This window comes from Gymnoscopelus braueri (assembly GCF_963280865.1).
Source record: "Gymnoscopelus braueri genome assembly, chromosome: 6".
Lineage (NCBI taxonomy): Eukaryota > Metazoa > Chordata > Actinopteri > Myctophiformes > Myctophidae > Gymnoscopelus > Gymnoscopelus braueri.
Window position 1 is genome coordinate 6,112,604 of NC_137607.1, and position 18,699 is coordinate 6,131,302.

Consider the following 18,699-nt stretch of genomic DNA (forward strand, 5'->3'; position numbering starts at 1 on the left):
TTTGACAGCAAATTTTGTTTTAGTTATAGTCTTTTGAATCAAATTCCATTTAGTTTTAGTCATCTGAAAAGTTTTAGTTTTTGTCTAGTTTTAGTCGACTAAATATAAGATTTGAGTTGATTTAGTCGACTAAAATGTATGTTGGCGGTGCCTTGATGGCGTCATAATGGCTGATTTTACACTTGGTTGCGTGCAGACAATAGCCGATCTACAAGCTCACAACGCGTCGCGGCGCGTTGTGAGCTTGCAGATCTGCTATTTTCAGAGCGCAACACCTGAGCACAACTAAGCATGAAATGACGTGTCTTTTAGTTCTACTGGATCTCTTCTCCACTCGTCCCTCACTAACATTTTAGTCTAGTTTTTATTTGTTGACGAAATTGTCAATATATTTAGTCTTAGTTTTAATCATCGTAGCTTAGTTTTTATTTTAGTTTTTAGTTTTCGTCAGTGAAAAAAGGTAGTCGACGTTTTTCGTCATAGTTTTAGTAGACTAAATCAACACTGGTTTGCATGTATAATGCGTAACGCATGACCCATTTGTCATGGTTTGCCATCCAGCCCCTAAGCTTGCAAACTGTTCTACCCTTTAGTTTCTTTTGTCATTCCCACCCTATCCTGTACTGTCCTATAAAACAAAGCAGAAATTCCAGTAGAAACACGCTAGCAAAAAAAGGTGTGTAAATGGTATCCTCTGTTAAATACCGTCCTGATATCATGGTTCCCCCATCCTGTCCTCTTACAGGGAGGATGCCTCCTAAGCAGATCGTGCGCAGGGATCCAGGAGACAACTCCAGCTCCAGTTCCGACTCCTTCGACCACTTGACTCGACCCATCCGGGACCACGGTCTGCCCTCGGAGCCGCGTATGGTGTGGGGGTCTGAGCCGTACCCTCAGTCAGAACCCTTACCGTCTGTCACTCCACCTATAGGACGGGATGACGGCAAGGAACCCAGGTGAGAAACCTATGCACAGCAGAAAATCCCGGTCAAATCTTTTATTGGTGGTTCCTTTTGATAGTTCTCTAAATACAACTCTCATCCCCTGTTTTTCTTCTGCAGGATGGACTCTGGCTTAGATCTGGACAGGGGACTTCCACCCATGTACCAGCAAGACCACAGCTCAATGGACTCGCATAAAAATGACTTCTTTCGGGACCCCACAGAGTCCCTGTCTGCGTTCGTCCAGGTCCCAGAGGACGCGGCCGGGCCTCTGGACAGGGCACCGGTCAGCTCTGGCTTTGACCCAGAGGAGCCGGGCCTGCCCAGTGGAGAAGAGGTGGAAGCCCTCGGCCAAGCCATGCTCCAGAGGAGCGTCTCTCACGGCTCCAGCCACTCCCTCAAATTGGACGAGCCGAGGTTCGAAGGCCTTCCCCTGGGAGCGAAATCCCTGGAGGTCCAGGACTCGGGGGAGAGGGCGGAGGATAAATCGCGAAACGAGTCCTTCTCCCAGGCTGCCCTGACCAACAACAGGGCCACGCCTCCTGCCGACGGGCTCCACAAAGCCGAGAAGCTGCCCTTGCCGGCTCCCAGTAAGCAGAAAGCTGAGCTCCGCTGGGGTGGGAGGCCTGGGACCGGGCGTAGGGAAGGACCCGGGGGAGAGAGACCTCTCCGCAGGTCTGGGCCAATAAAGAAACCTGTTCTCAGGGACATGAAAGAGGAGAGGGAGCAGAGGGAGGAGAGAGAGAAGCGACACGAGAGAGGCGAAAGAGGGGAGCGACCTAAGAAGGAAATGGTGGCCAAAGCTCCCTCTGCGGCCGCGGCCGTGTCCGAGGGCTCCAGGCCTCAGGGCGAGGGGAAGAGAGAAGCCGCAGAGGCAGCGGAGACGCCCTCCATCTCTCAGAGACCCAGAGACATCCAGGTTTCATCCGGACCCCCGACCTCTTCCTCTCAAGAAGAGAAACCGGACAAGCCACCGAGCAACGACAAGCACCACGAGCCTAAACTGCCCTCCAGGAAAGAGTCCAACCTGCCTCCACGCTCTTACAGACGAGAGGAGAGAGAGCGGGAACGGGAGAGGGAGATGGACAGAGATCGGGACAACAGGGACAGAGAGAGGGATAGGGACCGGGACAGAGAGGGGCCCTGGCCCATCGATCCCAATTTCAAAGCGCGCGGTCGAGGGGAGTACTACTCGAGGGGGCGGAGCTTCAGAGGCACCTACGGGGGGAGGGGGAGGGGGAGGGGCGAACGGGGTCGCAGCCGGGGGGACTACCCTTACCGGGAGCCCAGGTCGCGCTCCGATCTCGCTCCCGGAGCTTCCGCCGCGTTCCGCAACCGCGAGGAGAGCGAGACGCGGAGCGAGAGCTCGGACTTTGAGGTCATGCCCAAACGCAGGCGACGCAGAGGCTCCAACACGGATTCGGAAAGCGAGGGCGGGAGGGAGTCCGCCAGCGACACCGGGCCTTCCGACCGCGAGCCCAGCACCAAACCCAGCCGACCGCTCAGGCGGGACCTGCCCGGGGAGGCGAGGCCCGGCCCGCACAAGCCAGGCTTTGGCCCTCCTCCTCCTCACATGGGGGAGAGAGGTGGCCCACGAGGGGACGATGAAAGCAGACCTAAGCCAGGCTTCCTCCCTAAAGGAGAGCCCTCCCGGCGAGGTAGAGGAGGGCTGTACAGCAGACGAGGGCCGGGGGCCAGGGAGCGCGGCGCCCCGCGCTCGGCTCCTCTCCGGCGGACGTCGGCCAGAGAGTCCTCCTCTCAGTGGCCCTCGAAACCCATGGAGACGTTCAGACCCGAGGACACGGAGTCCACGTCCTCCAGATACGATCACCCTCACCCCGACCGCGACCGACGCCCCCTCAAATACGACGGTAAGAAGTTTGGCGAGGGAGCCCCCCAGAGCAACAGAGAGAGGCCCCGGCGGCCCAGACCGGCCCGCCCCCCGCGGCAAGACAAACCGCCCCGCTTCCGCCGGCTGAAGGAAAGGGAGGCGGCGGTGCTGGCCGCCGGAGAGACCAGCCCCCCCGCCGCCCCTCTACCCCCGGTGCCTGCCGCTTCGTCTTCTGCCGCCGGACCCGTTTCGCTCTCCCCGACGCTGTCCAGAGCTCCGGGGACCCCCGTCACCGCGCCTGCGGAAGCGGGCGCCACCGGATCCGCTCCCGACCTTCTCTCCGCCGTAGAAGCCTGCCTGCCCGACGCGAGCAGCCCCACCGTCGCCGCCGTCGGCACCAAGTCGCCCGACCTGTCCAACCAGAACTCCTCGGACCAAGCCAACGAGGAGTGGGAAACCGCCTCAGAGAGCAGCGACTTCAACGAGCGGAGGGAGCGCGAGGAGAGGAGGGGCGCGCTGGAGGCCGCTAACGCAGCAGCCGCCGCCTCCTCCTCCTCCTCCTCTCCTCCCGCACCCGCGCCTCCTCATCAGGGCTCTGTGACCCCGAGTAAAACCTCGCCCGAAGGCGGGGTGACGCCCAAACGTGAACTCCTTGGGCCCGCCGCGGCCAAGAGGAGTTTCTCCAACCAGAGGCCTATAGAGAGACAGAACCGGAGAGGCAACAGCGGGGCCAAAACCGGCCGCAGCTACGCGGGCGCAAAGGGAGAGAGGAGAGGAGGAGGAGGAGGAGGAGGAGGATTAGGAGGAGGAGGAGGAGGCGGAAGAGTTGGCCGCAGAGGGTGAGTTACACAACAAAACAGTCTATTGTCTCTTCCAAAGCATTTAATACAGTCTGCTGACATTACACAATGAAGTGGAGTCATTGAGCAGCGTACACTGAACACAACTGTAGGTTTATTCAGCCACATTAGTAAGTGCATAGTAGTTCATGCAGTGCATTTCCCTGTAGGTTATATTCATATGGATTTCATTACACCGAAGAACACTGTGGTTTCATTCATTTCATGTTTTCCCATACATTCTGTGGAGGTTGTCTATCTGTCAGTGAAATTCGCCCTCAACATTTTCTCTTCATCCCCGTGCGTTGAGCATTCTCTCTTCATCCCCCTCTATATCTGGTTCTCTAGGGCTTGCTGTTATAATTGGCCATCAAAGTGTTTTCGTGTAGTTAAATATAGTCGACGGTGCTTATTTTTAGGCTGCTGCTCTCTGCCGTGGCCTTTCTGCTGGAGAATAGAATGAAAACACTTTGTCCCTCTGCCAACTTGCCTCAACGCTCTTGTTGTGCCACGGTGCCTTGCTTGTCATGCTCCGTTCCCGAAAGGAAATTACCAGACATGGACATAAATTGACCCTGAACTCGGAGGAAAGGCAGTGCTGTAGCAATGTAAACATTGCCGATGAGTTGTATGTCCATTAAACTGCTAATGAATCCAGTTACATACTGTGTACTGTATGTTCACTTAATACAGTAAGCCGTAACCCATTGCACAAGCTCTTGCACATCCTGTCCAAATAACCATCCCTACTCTCAGTATTTTCTGGTGGTGCACTGCAGGTGGGTGCCCACCACTGTGGGGTAGGGCTGTCAAACGAATATTCGATATTCGAATATTGGGAAAATATGTATATTCGAATATGAAAATTAATATTCAAATTTAAAAAAAGTATTTTTTTTTTAATTTGACAGGGACAATACAAAAAACAATGTATGAAGTTATAGAAACAAACAAAAGATATGTTTTATTGGATCCAAGCACTCGATACATTGATTTTTGTACTGTTTCTGTCAACAAAAAAAAATAGAAAAAAATATATATATTATATTTTTTTTTAAATAATAATATTCGAATATCTGCAAAAAAAAATCTAGGCATCCTTACTCCCTTATGTCCATAAATTGAGATGCCTCATGTCATCAATATGACGTCATAGTACTGACTTCATAGACTAATGAATGTGGGTAACTGACATACCGACTAAATTAGGGAGAGAAAATAATACATGAATGCTATGCTTATATATGTACATGTGAGCCATGTTTTAATGTCATTATTCTCATGATCACATGAATGTCGCCGTCACTCTGGTCATGTGCTACTGCTTAACAACATCCTCTTTGTCTAGAGAATGCTTTGTCTCCTTAAATTCCTACACCATTAACCCTCACCCACCGCAAATGACTTATTTTGGCCTGTTTCCACCTGGTAACTCTCATCCTGTGTAATCCAATTACAATTGAACAAGGATCAAATTAAATGACTGACCGCAAAATCTATTTTTAAAAGTACTCAAGACACATTGAAGGGCCAATGTGACTGTTTACCAGGAACACGTGCTAATGTGTCTGTAACTGCTTTCCTTATTACCTGCCATCTCTCCTGTCTCTTAAAGTAATTTGTATCGGTTTAACAAGCCCTTATCAAAAATAGCCATAAATCTACAAGCTCGCACCGCGTCCTGATGTGACCTATCGTGAGCTTTCACTTGCAGATGTGCTATTTTTGAAAATAATCTGTTATCTCCCCACCTTGCGGTATAGACGGTTGTAGAATTATTAATTAAAAATAGAGATCCACTCATGTAGACTGACTCATGGATGTAATTTGTAACATATCTAACTAAGGATGTGAGCTACTTGGCTCTTTATGTCCTGACATTTCTAGCAGCTCACAGCATGTCATTCATGTCTCACAGCTTTGATTGGTTGACTGGCCTGAGGATTCTGAGAATTCCGTGTTGCTCAACGAGATCAAAAAAGTACTTGCCATGTTTTGGTCGGAGCCTAGAAATTATGACAATACGGTTCCAACGGTTCAATTTGATATTGAATATTAACATATCGGCATCATGGATGGGTTTGAAGAGAGACTGGCGGAGGAGGTGACGAAGTACAAGTGTACGACTCCCGATAGAGCTGATCACAAAGCCGGGCAGAAAGCTCTTAATTGAGACCTGAAGCCGATTCTACATGTCTCCTAAATCTCAATCTCAGTTTTCTGAAAAACGTATGTTTCTATATCAGTGGTGCTCAATCTTTTTCATGTCAAGGACCCCCAAAATTATATGTATTTAGCCGCGGACCCCCATCAAAATATTATGTTCCAGGGACCCCCAGAAGCAACGATTTGAGTTTAAAATGCTCGCTTTAAAAATATATATATTCAAAGATTTGCACACATTTTCACTATTTTTCAAAAATAGCAGATATACAAGCTCATAGCGCGGCACCGAGTGCCGCGCTATGAGCTTGTATATCTGCTATTTTTGAATAGCCCAAAGTGTAAAATAATGCTTTTTAGCTCAAATCTAAAAATGACACAGTTCCAGGTCTTAATGGGTTAATTCATGGGTTGAGATTTCCCGAACGCTGAGACACAGGACGCTGGTCAGTGAGCCAACGTATTGAGTATAAATGTTCAGAGCTATGATAAGCCATGAGTCATAGCTTGTCTTAAATACATTATGACGTTTAAACTAGTGCCTAACTCGGTGTGTTTGTCTCCCGACAGCGCTGGAGGTCAGCAGAACCCAGAAGCATTGTGCGGCCCAGCGGGCGGTCCGGGCCAGAGGCCTGCCAATAAAGATCAGTCTTCACGCCGCAAAGACGAAGCCAAACAGGCTGCCAAGAAACCTAAGGAGAACGCGCTCTCGCAGTTTGACCTCAACAACTATGCCAGTGAGTGGACTTACACAAGTGTTTACATACTTTCTTCCATGATATCCTGAAAAGGGTCGAGGTTAGTTTTTCCACATTATTATTTTATGATGTGACGCAATTCCCTCGGAAACTGTCTTTTTAGACCAATCACAACACCGGATTTCATGCACGGGGAATGTAAACGGATCTATAAAGCCTCAACGTAACTTCTTTGGGGCAGTACTTCCGCCAAATTCCAGTACTTCCTTTTAGCCACTCAACAGTGAAGGTCTCGCCCAGTGTGGTTTTAAATAATCCCTGATTATACAGCTAGAATTGCTACACCAGGTGAAATGCATTTAGGGATACCAGGTGAACGTAATTAATGGAAATCGAGCACTTACCAACCAGGAACTAGGGCTTCTCTACCAAGGCCTAAGTGCATGCTGATAATCTGTAGCCGCTGCCTAGAACCAGTGTTGATTTCGTCGACTAAAACTATGACTAAAAATGTTCGTCGGCTACCTTTTTTCACTGACGAAAACTAAATAAAAACTAAGCTATGATGACTACAACTATGACTAAATATATTGACAATTTCGTCAACAATTAAAAACTAGACAAAAATGTTAGGGAGGGACTAGTGGAGAAGAGATCCAGTAGAACTAAAAGACAAGTCATTTTATGTTTGGTTGCGCTCGGGTGTTGCGCTCTGAAAATAGCAGATCTACAAGCTCACAACGCGTCGCAGAGCTTGTAGATCGGCTATTTTCAGCATGCAACCAAGTGTAAAATATGCAATTATGGCACCATCAACACAACGCCAAAATACACTTTAGTCGACTAAATCAACTGTAGATTTAGTCGACTATTATCTTATGATATTTAGTCGACTAAAACTAGACTAACAGTAAAACATTTCAGATGACTAAAATATGACTAAAACTAAATGGAATTTGACTCAAAAGACTATGACTAAAAACTGAATAAAAAATTGCTGTCAAAATCAACACTACCTGGAACTAAGTGAAATATCCCCCATAATAACCCTGTCCTCTGTCCCCTTCCCTGAAGGTGTTGTGATCATTGACGACCACCCGGAGGTCACCACCATGGAGGACTCTCAGTCCAACCCCAACGACGACGGCTTCACCGAGGTGGTGTCGCGCAAACAACAGAAACGCCTGCAGGACGAGGAGAAGCGGAAAAAGGAGGAGCAAACCACCCAGGTGAGAGGAGGAGAGGTCGATTGATCCCCCCAATGACTGACCTCGATTGAATACTTAATTAATGGTTTGCAATTTTTTACAGAGGTACGGTTTACCAGTGTTGATTTCGTAGACTAAAACTATGACGAAAAATGTTTGTCGACTACCCTTTTTCACTAACGAAAACTAAATAAAAACTAAGCTATGACGACTAAATATTTTGACAATTTTGTCAACAAATAAAAACTAGACTAAAATGTTAGGGAGAGACTAGTGGAGAAGAGATCCAGTAGAACTAAAAGACAAGTCATTTTATGTTTGGTTGCTCTGAAAATAGCAGATCTAAAAGCTCACAACGTGTTGCGCTGCGACGCGTTGTGAGCTTGTAGATCGGCTATTTTCGTCATGCAAACAAGTGTAAAATCAGGCATTACGACGCCATCAAGGCACCGCCAACATACATTTTAGTCGACTATAATCTTATGATATTTAGTCGACAAAAACTAGACAAAATCTAAAACATTTCAGATGACTAAAATATGACTAAAACTAAATGGAATAATATTCAAAAGACTGACTAAAACTAAATCAAAATTTGCTGTCAAAATCAACACTGCGGTTTACAATGATCGTTAATAGGATGACAACAAAAAGCCCTAGGGGCTTGTTTCCGTTGAAAGATAGTTCATACTCATCACTTCCTGCTCGTGAAATCAGACCGGCTCTTATAATGTGTATGATAACTATTGTACAGTGTCAGTGGTGATATGCTCAACATTTTTATTTTCCTTGTCATAAATAACTGTACTTTGTACCAATTCGTTTTAATGTGTTAACATGGTGGCAACATTTCTACCACCGAGCTTATCTCCCCTGCTTGCAGAAGGGAGAAATAGAATTTTGACCGTCACTTTGTCCACTAGTAATGGTCCTACCAGACTGCAGTCTTCAATAGAAGAGCTGGGAGACCAAATACAACCACCGCAGTCGTTAACTCATTCACTGCCAGAACTTATTTTTTTTGCGTTTGCCCACTGCCAGAGATTTTTCATTGAAAAAAAAAGTACTCAGGAGCCGAGATACAAAATGTTTAAGTTTTAAGTTAACAAGGAAGTGGATGGGAGTCTAGATCTTTGAAAAATCATATCTCCTTGGTCTTTGGGTCAAATACAAAAACAAAAACAAAAAAATTGAAAAAATGTAAAGTCGTTTTAGTCGTTCTTGGCAGACAGGGCTTATGGGACAGAAGTCGTTTTAGTCGTTCTAGGCAGGGAATGAGTTAGCATACTCTGTCTACCATATAGAATGGTCAAAATAATGTTCTATTCCAGTGGTTTTCAACCTTTTTCATGCCAAGGACCCCTAAATTGATATACATTTGGCCGCGGACCCCCATCTGAAAACGTTTTGTGCCAGGGACCCCCAAGAAGCAAAGATTTGAGTTAAAAATGTTTGCTTTAGAAATATATATATTCAAAGGTATGCAACACATTTTCAAGATTTTTCAAAAATAGCAGATCTGCAAGTTCATAGCGCTGCACTCTGTGCCGCGCTATGAACTTGTATATCTGCTATTTTTGAATAGCCAAAGCTAAGTGGTTAAAAGTGAGTGTGATGCTATGTTAACACATTTTGCTGGGGACCCCCTGGTACCCCCTCAAGGACCACCGGTGGTCCCCGGACCAATGGTTGAAAACCACTGTTCTATTCAATAATAAAAGTCAGGGATTTGCAGCTTTATCATGAAAGGTGATTCTAAAGAAGAGACTTTCATATTTTTATACGGTACTTTAGCCACTAATATATAAACGTTTCTCCCAACAGAACTGGGGAAAGAAAGGCTCTGGTGAAAAGGGCAGAGGCAGCGGAGGAAAGCTTCCACCTAGATTTGCTAAGAAATCGCAGCAGCAGCAGCAACAACATAAGCAACAAGAGCAACAACAACAACAGCAGCAGCAGCAGCAGCAGCAGCAGCAGCAGCAGCAGCAGCAGCAGCAAGCTGCCCAGCCTCAGCCTGCTCCTGCCCCCCAGCCCCCTCCACCCATCTCTGCCCCCCAGCAGCATCCTCACCCCTCAGCCCCCTCCTCACAGCCTGCCGCCGCCGCCCCCCCACAGACTCTGGAGGGAACGGTGGCACCGCTGCCTTCCTCCATAGCGCCCGCTGCCGGCGGCACCATGGACTTCACCTCTAAAACAACACTACTACCCCCGGCCCCCGCGCAGCCACACAGCACTCTGGGTACGGAGCTGTGGGAGAACAAGGTCGCCGGTTCCATCGTCCTGCCTGACGTTAAGAAACGTGAGTAATAAGCCCAGTTCTCTTTAGATCATACATGGGCAACTGGCGGCCCGGTGGGGGCCACATGCGGCCCCCCACCTTCACTTAATGTGGCCCGCAGGTTAATATCAGAATACTGATACTTATTGATTTCCCAAACATGCAAACATAACCCGCTTTCATTACTTCAGTCTATATTGGTAGCTTAAATGACTAGTATTAAAATGTTATTGTCTTTTTCATGTCCAATGTATTTGTATTTAAGTTCATAAAGTTAACATAAGTATAACTAAATGCATTTGAAATTAAATAAAAATGTTACTTTTCAGGATTCCAGTTCAAAAATAGCCCAAAAAAAATTTGGATTCCAATTCAAAAATAGCAAAAATAGCCGATCTACAAGAGCAAAACGCGTCGCAGTGCGACGCGTTTTGAGCTTGTAGATCTGCTATTTTTGCTACTTTTGTGTGACATAGACTGGCGAAAATGTGGCCCTCTGGAGTGAGTGTGGAAATATAGTGGCCCTCTCCATCATCAAAGTTGCATCACCCCTGCTTTAGATAATGATTTATTTTATGTCTTGAATATGCATCTCAGAAGATGCGTCTCAGTTTGGCTTGCTTCACGTTACTGTAAAGTACTACTACCACACATGGGAGATTTAGTTTTTGTACAGTGACCGTAATGTGATGTATTTTTTTCCAGTTGGTCCAATCAGCCCTCCCCAGCCCCCCTCTGTCAGTGCCTGGAACAAACCTCTCACGTCCTTCACCGGGACCGTCACCTCTGAGGTATGTCTTATTATCTTCACACAACTTCTTTAAAGGGACATTTCGCCGATCTAAACATGATCCTGGTGTGTTTTTTGTGTTTTATCTGTATTTTTAGATTTGTATCCATATCCTCAGAGACTGCGAGTCATTTGACTTATAGTCTCTTTATCTCACCTTATTTCCTGACTACAATGTAGACCACACCCCCACGCAGCCTCCCGTCCCCACAAGGAAGGGCAGTGCCCCAAAGCATTATGGTCATTGTAGTAATGCAGCAGTCCAGTCAAACCCCAGTCAAACACACAGACTTCTATATTTTTCTGGCCATAGGGTGCAAATTTCAAAATTTGCTACTGTTATCTACTACAAATATTATTAACATTGAGTGACTATAAGTTCTTCCAGGGGTGAAATGCTCCTTTAAGTTTTCACACTGCACTCGTGTCATTTCATTCGTGCGAATGAAAGGGAAATATTGTTTCATTTACAATAAACTAGACCAGTGTTTCTCAAACTTTTCAAATTACAAGGCCCCCCCTTAACTCTGACAGTATACAAATGGGACCAAACCCGTTAGGGTCCATTTGGTTGGAGCTTTGTCGAATTATAGGAGGATGAGAAAATTTGAAATCATGGAACAAGTGATGGATGTAAAGTGTTGATCGTTTTCTCTACCAGGGTGTGAAGTCCGGAACAGAGGGCATTGTGGAGCTGGGCATGGACAGTATTCAGTTTGGAGCCCCGTCCTCCGCGGGCAGCACAGACAGCGACGGGGTCCCAGCCTTGCTGGAGACGGTTCTGGACAACAAACTACCCGCTCCTAAAGAACAGAGACAGAAACAACCCCGAGCCGGACCCATCAAAACACAGAAGGTATTATTACTGCTTTTGGAATGGATGGACACACGTGGTTGGTGTTATCTTCAAACTCTTACCTCCATTTTAAATGTCTGTCTGGCCATAGTTGAGGCTTTAAAGGAGTACTTAAACCCTTCAAATTACACCCCGTGAAACCTTGAATACATGGGTTATTTTTGTTTTGGTTGCATCCCTTAACACATTAACCGCCAAGAACGTAGTCCTACGGTCCGTTAAATCCAACTGTTAAGCGCCGAGACCGTACTACGGGCTGCGGTCTTTTCGCGCATGCGCGGTCCGGGTTCACTTTCGGAATTTTTTTTGATCCACTTCCGTTTCCGGTTTGATGACAGGAAACGGAATTATTTGGGATCCGGTTTTGACGATCACGTCCGCTCCCATTCTACAGACGAAACTGAAACTCAATTCTCTTCCTGTAGTTTTTTCTCCTCGCATTTCACTGTTTAACGTAATCCGCTCTAACTACAACATGGATGCCCCGTTTGACACGTGATTTTCACTGGGAGATACGTTGAGATGTCGCGGATGTAAACAGACCGTTTACGGCTCAATCTTAAGGATTTTAACAAGATCTATGGCGACATGAAAAAAACAAAAAAACAACAAAAACACCTTGGCACTGGTGAGTACATTATGAGATTAACCTCTGGCGGTCGATGTGTTAACGGTGAATGAAGAATCCAAAAAACAAGATAAGAAAGTTGAGAATGTTAATGTGAAAAGCTTTGTAAAAGTCCTTACATTTTTAACCCATTCAATCCGGGAACGCATCTGTGTCATTTTAGATTTCTTTGGCTATTCAAAAATAGCAGATATACAAGCTCATAGCGCTATCAGCTTGTAGATCACCTATTTTTGAAATCCTAACAGTTTTTTGAAAAAACTTATGTTGCCATAATATCAGTGGTTCTCAAACTTTTTCATGTCAAGGACCCCCAAAATGATATGTATTTGGCCGCGGATCCCCATGTCAAAATATGCTGTTCCAGGGACCCCCCAGAAGCAAAGATTTAAGTTAAAAATGTTCGCTTTAAGAAATATATATATTCAAAGATTTGCACACATTTTTCATGATTTAAAAAAAAAATAGCATATCTACAAGCTCATAGCGCTATGAGCTTGTAGATCTGCTATTTTTTTAATTGCCAAATAAATCTTAAAATGATACAGATGTATAAAATCTTCTAATCCTTGAAACCCCCTCCCCCCCCCCCCCCCCCACCAGCTCCCGGAGATGGAGCCCGTGGAGACCAAGGAGTATAAGCCGGGCCCCATTGGAAAAGAGCGCTCCCTGAAGAACCGCAAGGCCAAAGACGCTCGCGGAGGCGAAGTGGAGGGAATGATGGAGGCGGGAGTGCCTGGAGGAGGGGTGAGCAGAGCCACCGACTCCAGCCCGCCCATCATCATCTCCGACGCCACCGTCCCAGAGCTGGGCGGAGACATGATCGAGGGCATGATCACGGTTCCCTCTGCAGAGTACACCAGCAACTCTAAGGTTAGACCATTATGATTGGCTCACTAGTTAAACTACCAATGGATGTATTTATAAAGTGTCTCTGTTGGGTGGAAACCTCATATTTCCAAAACTGTTACTTTTCAGGATTCAAAAATGGCAAAAGTAGCAGATCGACAAGCTCAAAACGCGGCGCTTAGTGGCACGTTTTGAGATTGTAGATCTGCTACTTTTGATACTTTTGTGTGACGCTGTAGTATGATCAAGTAGAGCATTAATTAACACAACGGGTGCCAGAATTTTATTCAAACAGATTACGTTCGGTGCCAGAAATCTCACCGCTGCGCTGTTTAAAGCTCTAGACTCCACGACGAGTAGCAAATCCATGTAAACAATGCATGCGTGCACGGTGCACGATGGTCCTGGCTAACGCCTGGAACCCCAGGTCACAATGGGGGAGGGGTCGCGCATCGAAAATGACTCGTTTTCCCCACCGGAAAATGTTTCGGAGCTACAGAGGTTTTTAGCAAGGAGATAGAACGGAAGCGGATGGGGAGCCATGTTTTTTGGCACGGTGATCCATCTGTCCCTTCCTTCTCAGAATCACTGTGGGTGATAACAGAGCTGCGCTAGCCCCTCCCGTCTGGGGAAAAAAACAAAAAGATTGAATAACACTGTTTTTACCGCGTTTGGCACCCGATGTGTTAATGGAGAAAAAAACGCACAAAAAGTTTAAATATGGAGATCTGAGGTTTTAGAAAATAACTAAATGTTATTCTGATCTACAAGAACAACAAAGTCCAACTGTACCAATATATATTCATTTCAAGAGTTAGCTACACTCAATGTAAGGGTGGGAAAAGGAACCTGGCTGCTATGCTAGCTCTTGGCATGACCACGGGGCTAATTATCTGATTTGGGCTTTGTTGCTTGCTTTTGTTTATCTATATATCTTGTGTGCAGCACTTGGAAGGAAAACCTACCAGATATCACGTTGTCGAAACCTTCTATACGAGCCATTCTGCCCTAGAGGGAATGTTTCAGTGTAATGATGTTGTTGATGGTGATATTTTGAGGCAAAGCCCTTGCTGCAGTCATACCCTGAACCCGCAGTAAAAGAGCACCCTTTCAGATATGATGGCTTCAGTGTAACTAACTACTGTATCTAGTGTGCAAAATGGTCAAAGTGTTTGTGCTAATGTCTCCCCGTCCCTCCAGGAGTCTGTCACTGACTACACAGCCCCTTCCTCCTCCATGGCGGACAGCGTTCCAACTGGAGGCAGCAAACTGGAGGACAGCCTGGTGGCCAATGTGAGTACTGCACATATGTGTTTACATGGCCTCATACTGTACAGTAACCAGTAAGTGGTTCAGTGACCTGTTGCCGTGTTTCCTAATGACCTGTTATGTGAACACTAGGTGGCGCTACCCCACTCCTTGCCCCTCCCTCGGAGAGAGGCTCTGCAGCAGAGCTCCAGCCTCAGCACTGTCTCCCCTGCTACTGTTGACCTCACACTGAAGGTACGCGCACACACACTAATTCACTTGCTTACCTTATTTACTCAGTCCTTTAACTTGTTTATCGTTGCTGTCAGGCAGAAACCTCTTATCTCCATATTTTTATTGACACAGAACCATGTACAAACATTCGATTGCACACCGTTGTCAAACGGATAACAGAAAAAAAGACTGAGAGCTTATTTTCATTGTGGTCCTATTGATGTAAATGTGTGACATAGAGCAGTAGCAGAGGGAATAAATACAAAAGAAAAAAAACCATAAAAACCATTTTCATATACCGGTAAACAAATATGAATACATTTATAATCATGATCAGCTGGTAGGGAGGACTCTTTAAAGCTAATCAACTTAACTCATTCCACATGACGGCTGCAGAGTGTTAAAGAGTCCTTTCCCTAGTTACAGCTTTTACATTTCTGTGGAGCTTCCTCTGGAGTAGCTATGAACATCGCTAACTCCGGAAACTGTAATTGCATAAATATTTTGGAGCCACACATTGTTAACAATCCTGTGAACCATACACAATTTGAAGGACGCGTTTGATGCCATAATGCAGTGGTTCTCAAACTTTCATGTCAAGGACCCCCGAATTGACACTTATTAGCCCGCGGACCCCCATTTGAAAAGATATGCCGTAGGGACCCCCATAAGAGAAGATTTTTTACGGCTCTAGCAATGATTCTCAACCATTTTAATTTCAAGGACCCCCAGTTTGACATGCATTAGGCTACGGACCCCCATTTAATGGCATTTCTATCTCTGGGACCCCAATTCATATTGTTAAATCAATGTTCATTTAACTGAGAGTGTACAAATGGAACCAAATGGACCCGTTAGGGTCCATTTGGTTCCATTTGTACACTCTCAGAGTTACAGACCCATAAGGGTCCCTTTTGGTTCCTATCCATCATTTAGTTGGGGACCCCCTGGAACCCCCTCAAGTACCCCTGGGGGTCCCCCGACCCCACTTTGAGATCCAACGCAATAAAGGTCATGAACCGGGACTGTCTCTCTCCTCCAGATGGAGTCGGCTCGTAAGGCGTGGGAGAACTCCCCCAGCCTGGTGGAGAAGAGTTCACCGGTCACCACCTCCTCCCCCATCACCTCCTGCACCTCCTCCTACTCCTCCTTCTCCTCGGCGTCCATGCCTCAGATCCCGGTGGCCTCGGTGACACCCAGCACCTCGCTGACGGGTAACGTTCCCTCCAAAAACTACCTTCATATTCAAGGTTCTCATGTGTGCTGGAAAAAAACTGGAGTTTTTAATACAGAGTTTGAGTCATGGAAATGACAGTATCATTAACTCATTCAGTGCCTAGCTTATTTATGGAATTTTGGCTCGTGAGTGCCACAGCCAAAATTCATTGTAAAAAAAGGAGCCGAGATACAGCCTTTTTCAGTAAGAAGTTAAACAAAGAGTGAATGGAGCAGCAAATCTTCAAATCATCATATCTTGGGTTCTGAAACTGTTTAAAAAAAAATATATATATAGAGATTTTCTTTTTTTTTTGACGTTTTAGACGTCCAGTGGCACCCAGGGCTTATATCAGCAGGACGTTTTAGACGTCCAGTGGCACCCAGGGCTTATATCAGCAGGACGTTTTAGACGTCCAGTGGCACTGAATGAGTTAAAATGTCTTGGGAACATATGTTATTGTCTTGAAAAATGTGTGTGTATAACAAGCAGTGGCTGCTTTTGTGCGGTACGAACTGTCAGGGTAGGGGAGCAGCATGATCAGATCTACCTACGTTGCAAAAGCCAGGCATGCAAACTTGTAGCTTTTCGGCGAAATCCGCCGTTTTGAATCCAAATGGGTCATTTGTGTGAAGTTGGGCGGGAGTAATACCGTTGACTGACAACCCCTTCAGCCAATCAGCAGTGTTCCCCTTCAGCAGTGCATTTTTACCACCTCCAGACTAATGTGACGCAACAGGACTTTTGAGACGGCCATGCCCAAAATAGGTTGCCTTATTTGGATACATGCGTGTCACTGCCCGTCCTTGCCGGTTCTCTGAATTTTTATTTTTAAATAGGCTCCGTCATGGTTAATTGACCACATATATGAAGTTAAACAACAAAATTATATCCAAACGATATCTTAAAAGTAAATTCCGTGCCTCAAAATAGAAGTTTGAGAGCGATTTGAAGTTTAAAAGAGCGTAGAAAACACTGCGGTCAAAAAAGATGGCTGCCGTTCGTTTTTGGTCGGCTGCCCTCAGGCTGTACTCGGTTCCATTCGGGCTCACTTGAACTTGCCACCTGATTGGCCAACTTTCGCTGTCAATCACAGAACGATGAGCGACGACTCTGATAGGCTCGTCCATTTGTTGAACGGACTAGAAACGCCCAGACAAGCCTTCAGGCCAGACTCCTTCCTGAAATCAAATGCAAATGAGATTCCCGGAGGGAGGGGGGTTTACCAGGCTAATGTTTTTGTGGACGAACGCCAAAATATCACTCACTAACAATATATTTCAGTCTTGAGATTTTAATTTAGCTTTAATCCATGCATTTATATATAACACTCGAGGTGATGTTTCCCGCCTAGAGTAACTTAAAATTCCAGAAATTTTCCCTCGTCTCTTATTAATTTCCTCCGTTTTCCTTCTGTCCTTCAAGGCTCGGGGACGTACACCACGTCCTCCCTGAGCACCAAGACCACCACGGCCTCGGACCCCCCTAACATCTGCAAGGTGAAGCCCCAGCAGCTGCAGGGCGGCGGTCTGTCCTCCTCCAGCAGTAGCAGCAGCAGCTTCTCCCAGCTGGGCTGCGTGCCTCCTCTTCTACCCCAGCAACAGCAGACCCCACAGGTCTACGTCTCCCAGTCTGCAGCAGGTAAGAAGCACTGTGGATTTTGACAGCAACTTTTTTATATAGTTTTAGTCGTAGTCTTTTGAGTAAAATTTCATTTTAGTTTTAGTCATATTTTGGTCATCTGAAATGTTTCAGTTTTTGTCTAGTTTTAGTCTACTGTTGATTTAGTCGACTAAAAATGTGTTTTGGCGGTGCCTTGATGGCGTCGTAATGGTTGCATGCTGAAAATAGCCGATCTACAAGCTCACAGCGTTGTGAGCTTGCGGAGCTGCTGTTTTCAGAGCGCAACACCCGAGCGCAACCAAACATAAAATGACTTGTCTTGACTTTTAGTTCTACTGGATCTCTTCTCCACTCGTCCCTCACTAACATTTTAATCTATTTTTTATTTGTTGACAAAATTGTCAATATATTTGGTCTTAGTTTTGGTCATCGTAGCTTAGTTTTTATTTCGTTTTCGTCAGTGGAAAAAGATAGTCGACGAATGTTTTTCGTCATAGTTTAACGAAATCAACTACAATCAAGGTAAGGAGAAACCCACCTTGCTGCTTTTCTTGCTATCATTTATGTGCTGCTCTCTCAGGATCACAACAGTGCATTGTCTTGAGCTGTTGGTAGGCCTCTCACAATTATTACAGAACGGTCTAATCGCAATTATTATTTGCATAATCGTCAACATGGCAGAATTACAAGCTTCACTTCGTTTTTTTATTTTATTAAATGTTTTGAAAGTATAAAATGATTAAATATGTCAGTAATATTTAAGTTATGTGTCATATCTGCCCTGTGCAATCTATGCCACAAGCGCAATTAAACCGTTAATCACAATTATTTGTGTGACAATTAAATCATCAACTTTACATGTTGTAATGGATTGGTGACGGCTGGCTGTTTTCAGACACCCAGTGGGAGGCGGCTGGGCTCATTAGCCTCTTATCAGAGGAACGTAGACCCTCAGGAGGAGCAGCCTCGTGGCCCACATTATTAGCAGTCCATTATTATCACAGCTTTATGAAAGATCACTCAATTATATACGGTCGGGTCACACAGGCACTGGATCTACGGAGGAATCGCAAAGGACGCTGGATGAATGGCACTACCATACATTTACATGTTATGTGGCTATAGGTACCACCAGCATTGGGTACTTATGAAAAGGAAGAAGCAAAAGTCCTCACACTACTACTACTTACTTTCCTTTAGTTCCTTGCATTTCCATTTAACCCATTAAGACCTGAGGCCGATTCTACAAAATGTTTTTTAAATCCTAACAGTTTTTTGAAAAAAAACGTATGTTTAC

The 18,699-nt window shown here is 45.7% G+C and overlaps 1 protein-coding gene across 11 annotated transcripts in view; it reads left to right on the forward strand.

Annotated features, from left to right (window-relative positions):
* prrc2c (proline-rich coiled-coil 2C) overlaps nucleotides 1–18,699 on the forward strand; it is a 47,374-nt gene that overhangs the window by 18,250 nt on the left and 10,425 nt on the right. For all 11 annotated transcript variants that reach the window (XM_080431310.1, XM_080431307.1, XM_080431313.1 and 8 more), the window contains exons 14-25: nucleotides 746–956; nucleotides 1,062–3,611; nucleotides 6,345–6,511; nucleotides 7,547–7,701; nucleotides 9,505–9,979; nucleotides 10,664–10,749; nucleotides 11,410–11,604; nucleotides 12,836–13,105; nucleotides 14,282–14,374; nucleotides 14,483–14,584; nucleotides 15,606–15,777; nucleotides 17,205–17,420. In XM_080431310.1, the coding sequence (XP_080287436.1) occupies nucleotides 746–956; nucleotides 1,062–3,611; nucleotides 6,345–6,511; nucleotides 7,547–7,701; nucleotides 9,505–9,979; nucleotides 10,664–10,749; nucleotides 11,410–11,604; nucleotides 12,836–13,105; nucleotides 14,282–14,374; nucleotides 14,483–14,584; nucleotides 15,606–15,777; nucleotides 17,205–17,420 (4,692 nt within the window). The remainder of the gene's footprint in view (nucleotides 1–745; nucleotides 957–1,061; nucleotides 3,612–6,344; nucleotides 6,512–7,546; nucleotides 7,702–9,504; nucleotides 9,980–10,663; nucleotides 10,750–11,409; nucleotides 11,605–12,835; nucleotides 13,106–14,281; nucleotides 14,375–14,482; nucleotides 14,585–15,605; nucleotides 15,778–17,204; nucleotides 17,421–18,699) is intronic.